This window comes from Haemaphysalis longicornis, unplaced genomic scaffold (genome assembly GCF_048455015.1).
Source record: "Haemaphysalis longicornis isolate Haplotype H1 unplaced genomic scaffold, Haemaphysalis longicornis Haplotype H1 scaffold_10, whole genome shotgun sequence".
NCBI lineage: Eukaryota > Metazoa > Arthropoda > Arachnida > Ixodida > Ixodidae > Haemaphysalis > Haemaphysalis longicornis.
The window spans coordinates 47992285-48008439 of NW_027526204.1; the positions used below are offsets into that span (position 1 = coordinate 47992285).

The window sequence follows — 16155 nt, forward strand, 5'->3', positions numbered from 1 at the left end:
GTACGAAAAGCTCACTTGGAGCGCAGTTCTTTTCTCGTAAAAAATGTTTATGAGCAGCATATATGTTTTCTTGTAATGCTCTGTTTTTTGTGCTCTTTCTTCAAGCTGCAGTGCAGCAACTAGCCCCACAGCATACTTTAGTTGAGATTTAGCTTGTATAATATACCCCAAAGTAAAGCAGAGTATGCTATAACGTAAGCCTCTTCAGCAACGTAACTTAGTGCACATTTCCTGCCATAGCGTTTCATTGAAATAACGACGTCTCTGTGTGAAGGAGAAAACAGACATTATTAGAAGCGACGAATAATTTGGGTACCGATATCTCAACGTGCAACGCTGCTGCCTGCGAGCTCTCCGAACGCCAGAGTGCTAATAAATTTCAATATTGCAGCCCAAGGGTGCCCGATTGGTGCAACTTCAAGCGCACATTTTGAAAATTAGGAGATGTTGTCCGTCTCCTTCCGGTGATCTGGTACATGAAAGTGGCCACGCTCGTTAACATAGCATCGGACGTGGTCGCGGTGAAGTACAATGCTTTTTAGGTTATGAGGACGTACTTTAGAACAGTTGGCTGTTTCCGAGCGGCGAAACGCAGAGACGTCGGGCCGCTGCCATTATTTTCGTCATAGCCTTGCTCAGAAGTAACAATGCCGGGCGTTAAAGTAACAAGTAAGTAACAGTGCCAGGCGTTTTTACTTGTTAGCCGAGCAAACTAATTTGGTTTGTTCGGTTAAAAATTCTCTTCTACACCCGCCCACATTGTGTCACACAGTGGCCATATCGGCCGCCCAAGAAGCGCAAATTTAGCATAGCCAAAGGCCGCTTTTTTGCAAACAAAAATATTGCGTGTTCTTCCTTGCAGGACATCAGTGTGTCATCATCACAATGGAAGAAGGAATCTGTCATTATAAGCTTCGTCCTGGCAGCCGCAGTGGCTGGAAATGTTATCGCTTCCGAGCTACAAGACATATTGCTGAAGAGACCGACTACCCCAAGGGTGAGTTTTTTGTATTCCCAACTATAGCATCACCACGACACTGCGGATGAACGCAGCTGATATCTATTACAAAGAAGGTGTTTGTGGCTTGGATCCCAGAGATTCCAGCGGTCTTTACTCTTACAACAGAGCCCCATTGGCTCAAGCGACTCACCGGGCAAAATGAATATCCGAAGCGAAATACAGCATTACAGCATACGTGATTTTAACAGGCCTTCAGCTCCATGGGGAGGCGCAGCGAAGCCGGCAGCCATGAATATTATTGCCCGGCCTCAATTGGAAGTCGACGTTTGCAATCGCGTCACTGGCATAAAAAAATTGGTCGCGTACCTGCTCCTTTCGTTGCAAATGTCGACAAAAGACGGTACTCTTTGTCGACATTTGCCAAGTAAATGCCTCCCTTCGCTTTCGCACCCCCTCTCATTCTGTTCCTCTTGCGTTGCTCTCCTCCGGAGGTAAACAAGCTAAAGGTTTGCTCAAGTCAATTTACATTTACCGTGTTCCACTGCTGCAGGCCGGGTGCCTCGATGCCAGCACTGCCGAACGGCGGAGACACGCTTCAATCGAGATGCCCTACTTCACGTTTATTAAACCACGCTGTCTTACCCCACATGCGCTCCAAGGAGAATATGGAACTTTTCGTAACTGTTGCCGCTCGATTTCTTAAAATGCCGCCAGAAGCTATAGTGGCGCGAGCGACAGCAGGCTACCTTGTGATTTTTTATTTCTGCAGTGCATGTAGTATTTCATTTCGCAAACATTACACATCTATGACCTTTTTATGAAGGAACACTTTAAATATCCCTTGTGCATAAATTTTCTGCCTTATATGTGCGTCATGTCTTGTTCTTGTTCAACAATGTTGACAAGTATGAACGTATAAACCGGACTTGGACGTTCAGATTTGGCTTTGAGTATATAAGACTACTGCGCAGAGTTCGTTTTACTTTGAACTGATGGCTGAATCGAGTTAAAGACAGACAGACAGACAGACAGACAGACAGACAGACAGACAGACAGACAGACAGACAGACAGACAGACAGACAGACCGACGGGCCAAAATTTCTGGGTTTAAGTAGCCCAAGAAAGACTATCGTCTTTAAAATGCCTGCGACCGAACAAACGAATATGTGGGGAGGCCACGTGCAGTGAGGACGCTGGAAACACATCGTGCCATTAGAAGAGCGGGGCGGGGAACAGAAGCTCCAATGCCATCAGCGACGGTGTGTTACGAGAGGTCTTTACTTTGTCCTCAGAGCGCTCTGTTGAAGAATACGGTGGGGTTGAGCGAAGGAGAGGGACCGGCGAATAGCAAAAGAGTGGAGCTAGAAGTGGAAACCTAGGAGTAAATCCGGTAGGTTATTAGGCGAAGGATGGGGCGAGCGAATTATGTTGGGTAATATCATAGTAAAGGGGGAGATATGGAGACGGGCGTGATAGCTGGCGTAGGTGCTGAGACTTTCGGACGTATGCGTGTTGGGACAGAGAATTGCGGCTGAAGAGAAAGGAAAGTTGTACACCAGGATCACATAAAAAAAAAACTGTGGTTGATTGCTCGTTCATAAGAATCAGCAAAACACGATAGTGAAAAGTGCAGCGAAATGTGCAGCTAAACATGATTTGCGGGTCGCGGCTGTCTCGTGGGTGTGCTTGGCGAGTGACGTCCTGCCTGCGGGTCGCTTCGGCAGAGGTGTACCGGCGTCACTTCCGTGACGGATATGATGCCAGTAAAATCTTGGAGTATTTAGGCACAAAACACTTTCGTGTTAAAATATAGATCGCGAAAACGAACCACCTCAAGTATAAAGTACTCCTTAGTACTAAAGGTTGCTTTCCTGCGAGAAAATCATGTGTGCAGGGGTGCAACCTTTACAGGCCGCTGGATTCGATGCACTAGCGTCATTTTCGTGACAGATATGACGTAAGAAAAATCTTGGTGTGTACCGGAATAAAACACTTTCGTGTTAAAAAAAGTGTGGAGGTGAAAGATGTACGGTAGAAGGGGTGGGCTCAGGGGGAAAACAGTCGGAATAGGTAAATTCAGAATTTGAAGGAAATGCAAAAAATTCGAATAGCGGTATGTATTTGATCAGGAAGATGACTTACGGGAGGGCGGCGATGTGAGCAGAAAAAAACGGAAACGATAGAGTTGAGGGTGGCATTGCAAGGGACGAAGGTACAATAAAATAAACGAAAGTAAACAACGATCGGGGGAAAGGCGTAGAGCACGTAAGCGCAAAATATAAATGCAGCGGTATGTGAGGGGAGAAACGTTGCGGGAGATGGTGGATCGCAGGTAAGGGAGAGCTTAGGGGAAGAGGGAAAATAGGAGGTGGAAAATGGTAGGAAGCGGGAGAGGCCAATGGGGAAGGGTGCGAAGAGGTAGAGTTGTAGTGGAGTGATAAGTGAGGCGACTGTAGTCAGCAGGCGAAGACAAAATGTGTTTAAAATAAATTGACTGAGTAACACGCGGACAAGAATTACACATCGACTGGACAAAGGTAAGTGCATCAGGTTACGGAAGGGGGAGAGGGGAAAAAGAACCGGAAAGGTAGGACCGAGCCAGTGGTAGTAACGGCAGGAAGAGGTAATCAGTAAGCGGTGGTAACGGCAGTACAGGGAGGAGGTATATGGGAGGACTGAAAGGGAAAAAAAGAATTTGTGGTGTAGAAAAAGACAGATTCGAAGGGGCACTCAGAGGCAGTTGTCGAAGCGCTATCTGGCGTCATTAAAGGCTAGTTACAATTTCTTATTCCCGCATTCGTTAGCTATAAGTGCTTCTTAACGTGAAGCTCGAAATATAAACAGTGTATAAAAAAGGCCATTGCATGGGCATCGTGCACGTATCAGTACAACAAATACGTAATATGACTTTATCTATGACTGGAACACATATCTTTTCCTTCAACTGATATGTTTACTGGGCTATCATGTTGTAAAATTGGCTCATTTCTTTTCGTTTATTCCTGTGGCCTTTCTTTTCGCCCATATCCCAAATGACTTAATACCTTCGGCCTTCCAAAAATTTACTCTGTATCAGATAAGCAGAATACGGTAGCAAAGCGCGCCGTAAAGCTTTATCCCACGATCTCGTGCATCACTATTAGCGTATCATGGTAATGTTTGTGGTGAAAGCAAAATATTGTTCCAATCTCGCACGCACTAATTTGAATAGCGGTATATAGGAGTAGTTGTTTGTAATTTATCCAGATAATTCAGCTCTATGATTCCATGTTGCCAGGTGTCGTAATTGATAGAGCTTGACCAATATCTACTCTAACAAAACTGGCACTGTTGTTCTTGTTACAGAAGCCTGTAAACCAAGATACGGCGTCAGTGCTTAATCGGCTAGTATGCCGTGCCTTGTATCCGTAAGTATATGTTTGTTAGACTTACCCTTTGGGTTACTACACACAAACATCCTTATCTGTCCCATCGAAGGCGCCACCATGTCCGCGACCAAATATATTTCATACACTCGAAATAAGTGAAAAATGGCAGCATCTCCACTCCGTGGATGTTGGTGAGGGTGCGGAGTACGGGGACTCGAAATGACATCCATGTCGCGCCCCGAGTGACATCCGATTTGCACCCTGACCGTCATTCGATATGAGCCGTCAGTTGCACCCTGATTATTCCCTAAAGGAAACTGCAACTCACAGCTCAAATCAAATTTCGCTTGATTTTCGCTTGATGGTGGTGTGCGCACGGATGGACGCGGACGGGCATTGGGAGGTCCTAAGGTACTCCGCACCGTTACAGGCGAGGGAGTAAGCCGTTTGACTCTCTGGGGTACTAAATCACGGTCGTGGCCCAATGGGTAAGATTACTGACACAAACTCTGTCTGGTCTACTAGACACAGGCTCGGATCTTGCCGGTGCCTGTGTGATTTTTTGCGATTGTAAATGCTATGCGCACGGACGCGGACGGACATTGTGCGGTCCTAAGGTACTCCGCACCTAAAACAGATGCTATTGCCAAAAAGGAGAAGCAATTGACTGTGTCCCAAGCGTTTAACCTTAACTTCCCACTTACGACGGGGCAAAGGAGCGAGTGACGCCAGCGCTTGTACAGGCTATCATGGTTGTTCTTCAGTGAGCCCATTCCATCTTATGGAATCGGGTTCCGTGGGCTTTCCCCATCTGCAAAGTAACAATAATGCCAGAGTACATATAATGGCGATAAGTGAGGCAATCTTACTAGCTAAATGATAGAACAAATTTATTTTGTAACCTAGCACATCACAGCTGTACTTTGCCAGCCTGTACATAGAGATTAGGCGAGCTAAAAAATTAATAAGGCAGTGCTATAAATTCATAGCTACTAGAACTTTGAACCGAACCGAATGAATACTAAGCAGAACCGTTTTCACCAGTTTTTTTTTTTCAGTTTCACCGATATGATCAATTGTGGTACTTCCAGCGAAAAGTCTAGCGTTTTCTTACGAGTTATATTGACAGAATAGATGCATTTAATGACGTTTGCGTTCTTTCTACCAACTACCATAGTGACAAAACAGCTGTCCGCCGTGTGTTTTCGTGCAACCTAAGGTCCCTAAGCTTTAACTGTTCAGTTGTTTCATATGGACTTCGTTCTCATGCAAGCGCAGGTTGTTGAGGGCAACCGAGCGCGATAAATTTAGCCTTGGCAGGTACCGTGTGCCGTCATTACTGAAGTCAGCTTATTCGCAGAGACCATGATGATGCAATGGAAGGAATGTGTTCGAGCATTATTTTAAGGTTTAAACTAACACGTTGTCGAAAAACCTAAAACATCGCATGTACATAGTAGACTTTATCGAGGTAACAAAAGTAGGCAAATTTGAAACATTGAAACGACGCGACTGACCAAGTCAAAAGTGTACTGTCCCGAAGCCAAAAACGACGCAGTTGTCATGAAAGGAAAACAAGTTTATTCGGGCGATCTTGTGATCCCCTAACAACTCAAACAATACAGAGGCGGTGGAAGCAGCAGTCAACAAAGTGACGTGCGCAGGGGAGTGTCAGCGAATCGTATGCCACGGCATCTGCTCTTCGGGCATTTATCTTTCGGTGTGGGTGTTTCTCGAACCGTCCAATTACACCGAAAAACTGTACGTCAAAGAAGACTATTCTAAGCTAGTGACGTTAGGTCGGAACATCCTTGCTATCAAATGAGATAACTTGTGTGTCATAAGAACCCAAGAATGGAGGACGCGCTTTACTTGGGCCACTAGCAGTGGAGCCTCACGACTTTCAAGGGACCTCGAGAAAGCGTCGTATGACCGGGGTGTCGTACGACCTTGGCGCGGGTAAATGCCCGCCAAGTAGACGGTCTCACGCGACAGTTGGGCTAGGAACTTATTTAAACTACGACATTTAGATTGTTCTCGCGTGATTTGTGAAGATTTTGCTGAAATTACAAGTTCAAAATCAAATAAACGCTTATGTGGTGCCCCACTCCCCTCCATGGCGTGCGAGCTAGCCCGCCAGCCAAACACAGCGCGCTAGGCTACACCCGTGCAATCCGGCGCTACTTATAGCGCTCCAGCCTCGCGATTTTCGGGTGCGAGGTAATTCCGATGGGCTAAAGCAAATGGAGAGAAAACCTGCGAGCGTGAAACTTCCAAGGCCAAGCGAAACCAAGGATAGTGAGTACAAGGCAGAAATGAAAATAAAAACTGCATTGCCGTGCATCGTGAGACAACCCTTTAAACGGTCCCGTGCCGTCGCTATTGGGTAAAAGTGCTCACCACATTGCTGTTTTCGTTTCCCAGAAGACACAGCAGTGCGAAATAGATAAGATGATTCAAACTTCGCGAGTAAACCGTGTTGCGGCGAACATTATAGCCCGGTCTTGCTACAGTGACTTGCTGAGGCGGCCAGCATGTGACCCAAAATTCTGGTGCCAACATATACGTGTCTCCACCCTTGCGGCGGACGCGCGTGAATCGAGGTACTCTAGCAAAGACAGGAGTGAAGTGAAAAGTGCGGCTTTGAAAGACTGTTAAGCAGAAAGCATAGGAATGGGGAGAGAGCGTCGTGAAAGGAAGAAACCTGGATCGAGCTGGCGAGGAAAGAGGCTGTTCGGTCATCGCCTGGGCTTGCGTCATATTTTCGCGTTCGTCGGCGGCTCGACGGGAGCTTCGAATTCACGGGTCGCCTGCCACCTGAACTTCGACTTCTCGCGGTTGGCGCGTTCGTTTACTGCTGCCACGTGGGGAAGTCGCAAGTTAACTTCGGCTCGCGAATACCCGCCTGCTTGCTTGCGTCGGTTCAGCAAGTGGTCTTACCGGCCTGCGGATCTTTGCACACCAAGCAGCGTCAAACGGGGGTTAAGAATAAAGCTCAGGACGAGGCGGCGAAGCGGTGTAAAATATAGAAAAAACTGCGGTTTATCCGCGCCAGGGTCCGTCGTACGAAGCGGACCACGTGCACCTGAACGTGATATCATCGGGGTTTTCAATGCAATATTTTCAAGGGACGTTCGCTGGGACCGCGGTGATCCGTCGTAAGTCCGGGGGACGTATTAGCGTGGTTCCCCTGTAATACAGCCCGGCGCGGCCGGGTGGTAAAAACAAAACATAATCAAACTCAATGCGTGATTCACAGTACTCTTACTGACCAAGGCGAAAGTGACAAACCAATTAAAACTGTTTCTTTAGTTGGTCAGTTACCTTGTTTGACCGTTGCAAACGTGTGAAATTGTTTATACTATTCTATTTTGACTTTGTCAGTGACTAAAACTTTACACTCCACACCCGAATATAACCCTTGACCATGTTCGCCGAATCTTAACTAAATAAAGCCCACTACTGTGGTTACGGCGCTATCTTGTCTAAGCGACCATGCAACACACTAACTGTCCCAATGATACCGCGGGGGTACTGCAGAAATTTTTATACCGAGTCACCCGCCTTCTTCACATTTTGTTTAAATGTAAATGAGGTATATGAAATGCACAGTGAGGATGACTTGACGGGTATTGTGACGTGCGGATCTCTCGAAACTACCTAACTTGAAATCTGTATTCTGAGCTCATTACGCGCGAAATTCCATCTGTATGCAGGCTGCTCAAAGAGGCTCTGCAAAAGGGCGCATCAACAGCAGCGCAGCTTCCGTTGCTACGGAGATCGTTTCGCTCCAAGCCTCTCGTGGACGTCATCACCGCACGGCTGGCAGCGCTGTAAGTTTCGTGCGCGTGCAGATCAGGATGCTGCACATTGTAAACGGTTTAGGCACGAATTACACAAAGTAGAGCCGATACATTTTGCAACAAGAAAGTGTTTTATTCCGAGAATCACAAATATATCACTTATGTCATATCCACCACGGAAGTGACGCCAGTACAACGAAGCAAGCGGCCTGTAAAGGATGCACCCCTACACACAGGGTCTTGTTGCGGGGAAGCAACCTTTAGTACACGAAGATTTCACTGCCGTCCTATCCGTCAAAGAAATGACGCGAGTACACCTTTGCCGACTTGACATGTCTCTTAACTACACGGCCGCCCCATGTTCATTTCTTGTTCTTTATTTCAACTATGATATCATTTACTCAAGTTTGTTCTCTGATCTAGGACGCTCGTTTCCTCTCCCTTAAGGTTGCCCCATCATTCTTCGTTCCCTGGCCCGCTGAGGCCATTTAGGTTACCTTTCAAATTGTTTAGTAAGGTGACAAGTTTCCAATCCAGATGTCATTGGCGGCAGGACGTATTTGTTGTGTGTACTTTTCAGTTATAGATGTAGCTTACTTTTTATTATTCGGGAGTGTTTGGCGAAAGCACCCCTCCCCATACCGATTCTGTGCCATATTTGAACACGAAAGTGTTGTATTGCCGCATACACCAAGATTTCGATGACGTCATGTCCGTCACGGACATGACGCCAGGACAACGAACACAGGAGAAACGCGGATGGTGCTGCCATCTAGGAGAGGTGAAGCGAGGTAGTGCATCATGACGCTAACCAGCGCCGACAGTTGGCGTAAGCTGAGTCGTAGTGACGCCGACGGGCGAATGGCGCGAACGCCAATTGATTTGATACAAAGAGAAACGCAAGCGTGAAGCAGAACGGGTTCACGGTTCAAGCTGCAAATTCTACTTCTCACGTTCCACAAGCTTAGCTCGTCGCAACACAACCGTCTGCCGTACACGCCACGGAGCAGGACCAAAGTGGTCGCACGTTTCCTGAAGCGACCCGCTAGCAGGACGTAGCTCGCCAAGCAAACCGACGAGACAGCAGACATCCCGCAAATCATGCTCCTTTCCCTGCAGATGTCGCTGCAGATGTCGCTGCACGTCTCACTTTCGTGCTTTACCGATTCCTATGACAAAGAATTCAACCACGGTTTTTTTCTCCCGGTTGCCATCAGCTCATACAACCTGACCATGCGTCAATAAAATGATAGATAAATCCGTATTGTATAATAAATGCCTTCCCGTGGCATTAATGGAGAGCGAATGAGCGTTTGATTCAGTAAGCGCCGCAGTAGTGCTGGGAACTTTGAAAGATCAGGAAATAGAAGAGACCTACATAAGACTCCTACCCGTCTTATATAAAGTATATGTACAGTCGCGCTCACTATGACCTACACCGCTCATTAGCATTCAGACGATTATATCGTCAAAACAATGACTATGGGCATATACGTTAGGATAAGGCTTGATTCATTAGGACGTTGTTCTCCTAATGCGTACTTGGTCTTTAACCCCGGGTGCCAGACAGAGGTCATATAAAGCTGTGAATACTAATGAGCGGTGTAGGTCATAGTGAGCGCGACTGTACATTCGGGAGAGTTCTTCACAAGCCAAACGACAATCTCCCGATCCGAAAGGCTGTATGACGGGGTCATACCATCTCCACAAAACTGGTATTTAGGAATCTTGATTGTGAAAGCACAGGAAAACTAATGAACGTAGAATACTTTAGCGATTTGACGTCTACTGATGGCTTAGTCTTGCTAAGGCAGTTTGCCGAACCCTTGCAAAAAATGCTCGAGAAACTAAAATCAGAATGTGGGGTTGTGCGGCTCAAAATAAACACTAAATTTAAAGTAATCAAAAATAAACATGCTGAAAGTACCTTGCTTAGCACAGGTAACTAATCGCAGAAACAATAGAGGATTGTAACTCATATTATTTACTTGAAATACATCTCAGTTTTTTTGCGCGAAAGTGTGGGCTTGTATTAGCCATGCCATAACTTTTATTTGCCTAGAACGTTTACCCTATATTTGCTTTTAATCGTCCTTTGCTCTGGGTACGCTTTCTCTATTTTTCTTTATGTGTAATGCTCTTGCTTTAACATTGCGTACCACCAAAGACGGATGATGCATTCACACAGCACCATCGATGCCTTGCGCTGAACTTTCTGTTTATTTTTTATTAAAAGTTTTTATCAACTTATTATCAAGTTATTATCCAATTATTGATCAAGTTGATGCTGCTCGCAGGTCGCTTAAAATTGTCAATAACTGAATTTAGTGTTTCGAGCACGTAAACTAGTGGTAGGTTCGGCTTCTTATGAAGAGGCTATCCAAAGGGAATTCATCTGTATTAGTCAAACCTACAGTACATATAAACCACCTCAGCGTTTATTTATATATTGCCTCACACCCAATAAAACCAAGAAAACCGACGTAGTGAATTCTAGGCGAATATTACAAGCGCGTAGTATTTAAAGCACTAAATTCTTTCTTAGACAAAAACTGTTCGTCTAAATACCGTACCAGATGTCGCACTTTCGCAGGTCGGAATCAGACGTTGTGACGATGAGGTTTGCTGTTCATAAATGTGCTGAGAGTTAATCAGTGATAGCTGGCAATAAATTCGCTAAAGAATGTTATCGCGCAGTGAGGGAATAACTGAGATTCGCAACCCACTTTTCATTCCCTCTACAGTCGGGTTTTTCAAGGAAAACGAAGGGTGTTTGTGATGACTGTGCTCAAGGTGTTCTGGATCGACTTGCTGCAAATTGGTCTCGTCTATGCGGCATACTTCGCTTGTCTCTTCGCACGAATCCCTGCGCTCGAGTAAGTAGTGCTACACAGGGTATCTCACACTAAAATCTAGTGGCTTAAAAGTGCAAAAGTTTGTGCCTTCCTTCTTGCAGTTGTTAGCTTGATATAATAAAGGAAAGCTTTCTATGCCACCTTGAAGACGTTCGATTTCGCGCCAAAACGCACTGTAGAAGAGCTAACTTTACACAGTGGGCTTCCCAAAACGATGATTATGATGATAAACAGAGGCATATCAAGCGCCTGTAAAACGTTCCCCGTTGTTTGAATATCATCTGGGACCATCGCGTTAGGAAGCAGACGTCTATCCCTTGGCGACTTTTGTACTTTGACCCACGCTGCATGAGAGACTGTTTTGCGTTTTAACCATGTTTCTCTTAATAAATGGGACGTTTATTTCTATAGGTATTAAAAGAAGAGGCAGTTTGACTCCGTTAATCCCGGAATAAGGAGAAAAAGTAGAGCTAACCCTTGCTTATAAAGGACTGTGCGATAAACCACTAGAAGTATGCGCTGATCTGCGTGTAGGTAATGCCGTGGTAGGCTTAGGGGACGCACAAAGGATAAAGTGTATGGGCATATATCTTGTGTGTGCAAACTTCCCTGGACGTACGCGATGTGCACAGACTAGCAGATTCATCTAGTGGTTGTTTCGGGCCCCAGTTGGCTCCGTCGATGGCAGCGTTTTTAGCAACGTGCAACGGATCGCCATACACTCCTCCTAATAAAATGTTGACCAGTACTACTGCGGGCATTAGCTATTCAGTGGGTATGTAGTACTTAGCCACAGTAATATACCTCCTGTCAAAAAAAGCATTAGAGATTACTCCTATTGTTTTGCTTGAAACTTCAACGGCATGAACGGATACCAGCAACCTGTAAGTAGAATGAGTACACCAGCGCTTTTGAATAGGTGGCGCTTGCTGACGGTAGACATCGAAGCATGACGTGACGACTAAACTATTACGCTTAGGTTGAACTGTGGATAACCTGCGAGTTGAGCATTACAAAGTGCCAAGGAACGGCATAGTAGTAGTGCGTCGATTGGCTCATGACTTTATACCTCGAGGCATCTTGTTAGGCCTAAATTTAGTCCCTAGCAAAACTGTGCCACCTCCTTCCTCCGCCGTACATAGGCCTCGGCGCCAGTTCCGTATTGACAGGGGAACAGTGCTGTTCAAATTGAGGCTTCACACATTAGGCTTCCCCCCGTGAACGAGTTCCCATAAAATCCCCGAGGTTTGGTAACAGTGTTTTCACGTCATACGTGACCACATTAAACTAACTATGCGGAGAGATTAACTTGAAACTATTGGTAGAATTTCGAGAAGCAGATCGATTACTTGAAAAAACGTCAGGTTTTTAACAACAGTACACCTCTGATATCGTACGGGAAAGCTCTCAACTCTACTCGCAGCTTAATACTAGAAAGTATAATCTGGGAGCTCGAATCCACACATTCGCTTTCGCATTCACAGCCTAAAACAAGTGCTCAGGTCTGGCCGCCTTTTCTGAGAAAAAAGGCAGCTCACAGGGTTTTGATCTGTAGTTTAAAATTAGCCGTAATAGGGGAAAAGACCTCGCCCCGCGTACAAGCAATATTTCCCTGCAGTAGGTAAAGGTGTTTGAGCAGACCGTTGCCGTCAACAGATAAAAACGGAAGTATCACATGATTCAGAGTTTCGACGAAGTTTTCCGGTATTGAAGATGGCTATTGTTGTGGGCTGATATCTGCCCATTTAATTTAGCGTGAATACATAAACGTTTCTTATGCAGAACCTCGAACAAGGAGTGACAAATACTCGCAGATAATAACATATGCAAATCATAAAATGGTTCTGGCAATTAATGACAGATTCATATTTCAAAAAAACACTTCGTGTTAGAATCACAGGAGAAGGTGTTACGTATTGCTTCAAGGTACCTGATTACCCTTCCAAACGGCAGTGTTTCATGCAAAAATAAACATGTTTGAATGACCTACTTACCATTTGAGAACAATAGTGAGCAGTTTATAAATGAGCTTATGTACAAGACAGAACACATAGAATGTACAATTGTGCACATAGGGAAAAACACAACTAAAATAAAAGAAATGCTCACGGTGCCCTTTTCCATCAACAGTTATATTTCTAACAAAGCGTTTAGCTGTCACTTTGAAAAGAGAATTGTGAACCATAACACATTGTTGTTCCCATTTCTTATTCAGTAGAGGTAATGTGTATGACATTGATTTTAATAACTAAGTATTATGTCGACTGGGCGCGTTTTTGATACGGCGTATCCTGCCTAAATCAGCAATGTTGTTGAATAACTGACAAATGGAGTGGAAATTGTTTTATGCCATGATGCAATTCCGAAAGAAATTCGACAGACAAGGCCTTAATATTCTTCGAAGAGGCCCTATCTTACATCGAAAGCAGCAGTGTTTCTTTGGAATCTGGTTGGTAATGGGAAATACTACGGATAGCTTTATCTTGTAAAGCCTAATTGAGTTGGTATTTCTAAATTTTGTCATATACCAGGGAAGTGTGCACTGAATGACAAGTAGACCAAACAGGGGATAAAATCTTTTGAGATTGGCTTTGTAAAACTTGACTTCTAACTGACTGTACCTGGAATATCCATTCCATATCCTCCAATTCAATTCAGAGAAACATTTAGGACTACAAATGAACCCCGATAACAGGACCTTCACGGGACCGTGAAAAAGCATCGTAAAATGCAGGCGTCGTAAAATCCGAACAGCCACAATTCCGCCCATAAATCAATTTCACGCAAAGAATTAGCAAAAATCTTCAATTTAAACTACAAAGTAATGCTTAGAAGGTCTCTGTGACCCAAATCACTAAAAAAGTAAATGCGGGAACAATAATTCAGTGCAGCTGTCAATAAACCTTTCACCGCAATTAACTACCGTGATTCCCGCCAGCTACTGCGAATCACAATCACGAAAAACACACGGCGAAGCCCAAGCCTTTCAGGGTAACGTTGTTGGCTAGTCAACGCTACGCGGGAAACTGAACGCCTGCACTGTGCGAACTACCCCTGCGGCCGCTTCGCAACAAAAGACGCCAGAGACGAGAGGGGGAAAGCGACTGTGCAGGGGAGTGGGTGGCTGCTGGAGAGAAGAGAAACGAAAGATGAGGCGGAGAAGGAAGTTATGCCGGAGAGAACCAACTGAGCGGGATCAAGGCCCGCTGAACAGGCCCGTGGCACTTCCATTTCGTTCGCCGGTCGGTCGCGCCCTTCGCGTGCGTCGTCAGATAACGCCGACAAGGCATGAAATCGCGTCGCATAACCGAGCTTTTTAATGCATTGTCTCTAAGGCGACTTCGCGGGGACTCGACAAGTTCGTCGTAAAACCCGGGTTCTCGGAAAACCCGGAGACGTATAACCAGGGTTACACTGTAGTAACACTATAGGTATGTGGGAATACATTTGACCATCTATATATGCTGACGCGGCATACAATAAGGTTTCGTGAATCAGCCGTGATCGACTCACGGCAGTAGTCGTCGTCACTTCCCAGTCCTCCTAGTCTATTTTTGACTATTGTGGTTCGGTAAGTTTACGAGCGGCCTATAGAAACTGATGAATCTGCTATGACATTATGACGGCCGTGGTCGTTCGCTTTCTGCAGCCGTAGAGTGGCTAGTTTAAAATGTTTTCGGGCTTAACGACGCGCCTAGCTAGCAAGGAATACGTCCTTGTGTTTGAAGCTGTAGGTGTAACGGCTCTCACCGCAAGACTTTAAAGCGTAGTCGTAGGACAAATGTCAAGCAATTGCATACAACAAGTAGATATCAGGCCACCTTATTAGTTGTTTTTGCAGCCACGTTACGCTTCGGAGCCAATGCATCCGTCAGGACGGCGCATATATACGATCGCAGCCAACGTGATTGGTATTGCGTGTGGGTGCGATTTGCTCCTAGCGCATAAGACTTCGGGAACTACCTTAGGTATTACTCTGCACAACGACTGTCACGTTTACGAAAGCCATACAGTGCATCGCAATTGGCTTTGGGCAGGAAGCGATACCTCTCGCAAAAAGGGAGACGCTTGAGCAACTAGCATCGCGTCCTCACCCTACGACTGTCCCTAATTCGAAGATGTATGTTGTCGGCCTATTTGTGCGGCCGACAACTTTGACTACTTTTCGACTTCAGATGGGACCTCCTAGATTGATGATCACGTGTTACAAGATGAAAAAACCTCTCACTGCGCGTGAAAAAAAGCTTATATTCTTGCGGTTTTGCAGGATAGACCTTCACAATCTACATTGGCAGAGCTATAAAGCAAACTCATCCATCAGTTTAACACGTAATCACATCTGCTCCCGTTGTTATGCATCGATTAAAACCTCGTCAGCACGGTGAAAGTGGCCGTTATATTTATTTGCAGTGTTCCTGCTTTGTCATGCACAGTGTACTCTACCATTTCTCCCCATGCCGGAACATAAAGTTGGTGCCTACTTCTGGCCTATTAACAGCAGTGTTAGTTGTCGACGGGATCAGCTCTTTGCCGTGTATTTGTTTAGGATGACCGTGTACCTATAAATGGCCACATTAAAAATGTGATGGTTATTGGCCCTTACAAGACTTTTATCTAATTATTGCAAATACCGCAAATTATGTTGATTTTTTCTGAATTTAAGGTTGCTAATAAATAGCTGCAGCGACGAGAGCATGACGGTTGCAGTGGTGCTTTTCGCCGCTACTACGACTATGGAGTTTCTGGTCTCCTGCTACCAGATGGACGTGGTGCTGAGAGTGTGCTGCAGAATTCGTTGCATATTTATGGGGCTCATCTTCCACAAGGTGAGATAGTCCGGCATTTTGACCGCACCTGAACTTAAATACGAACATTTGCAATGATGTGGCATAATACTTCTCGGCGGTGGTGTTTTTTTTTCTAAAGAGCTAGTCCTTTTTCTTACAGGGGCATTGCTTAAAATTGCTTATTTGAGCAAAGTGTCTTACTTGTATTTACCCTGGATGGTGCGCACACGCTCACAAACAAGCAAGATGTGACCGCAATTTCTTAACAGAGGCCGCAATAACTTGGTCTGCATAAAAAGACCTAAAAATAAAAAGTTATGAATGTTTTTTGAGTGCACTTTGTATGACACTCAAAAGGTGAACCCTCCACGCACCAAGCA

At 45.3% G+C, this 16155-nt stretch overlaps 1 protein-coding gene across 1 annotated transcript in view; it reads left to right on the plus strand.

Annotated features, from left to right (window-relative positions):
• Window positions 1-8052: 8052 nt before the first annotated feature.
• The window catches only part of LOC144158459 (ATP-binding cassette sub-family C member 2-like), a 117841-nt gene continuing 109738 nt past the window's right edge, over window positions 8053-16155 (plus strand). Inside the window, exons 1-3 of the mRNA XM_077689340.1 lie at window positions 8053-8163; window positions 10878-11009; window positions 15652-15814. Coding sequence (XP_077545466.1) covers window positions 10912-11009; window positions 15652-15814 — 261 coding nt within the window. The 5' untranslated portion in view covers window positions 8053-8163; window positions 10878-10911. The remainder of the gene's footprint in view (window positions 8164-10877; window positions 11010-15651; window positions 15815-16155) is intronic.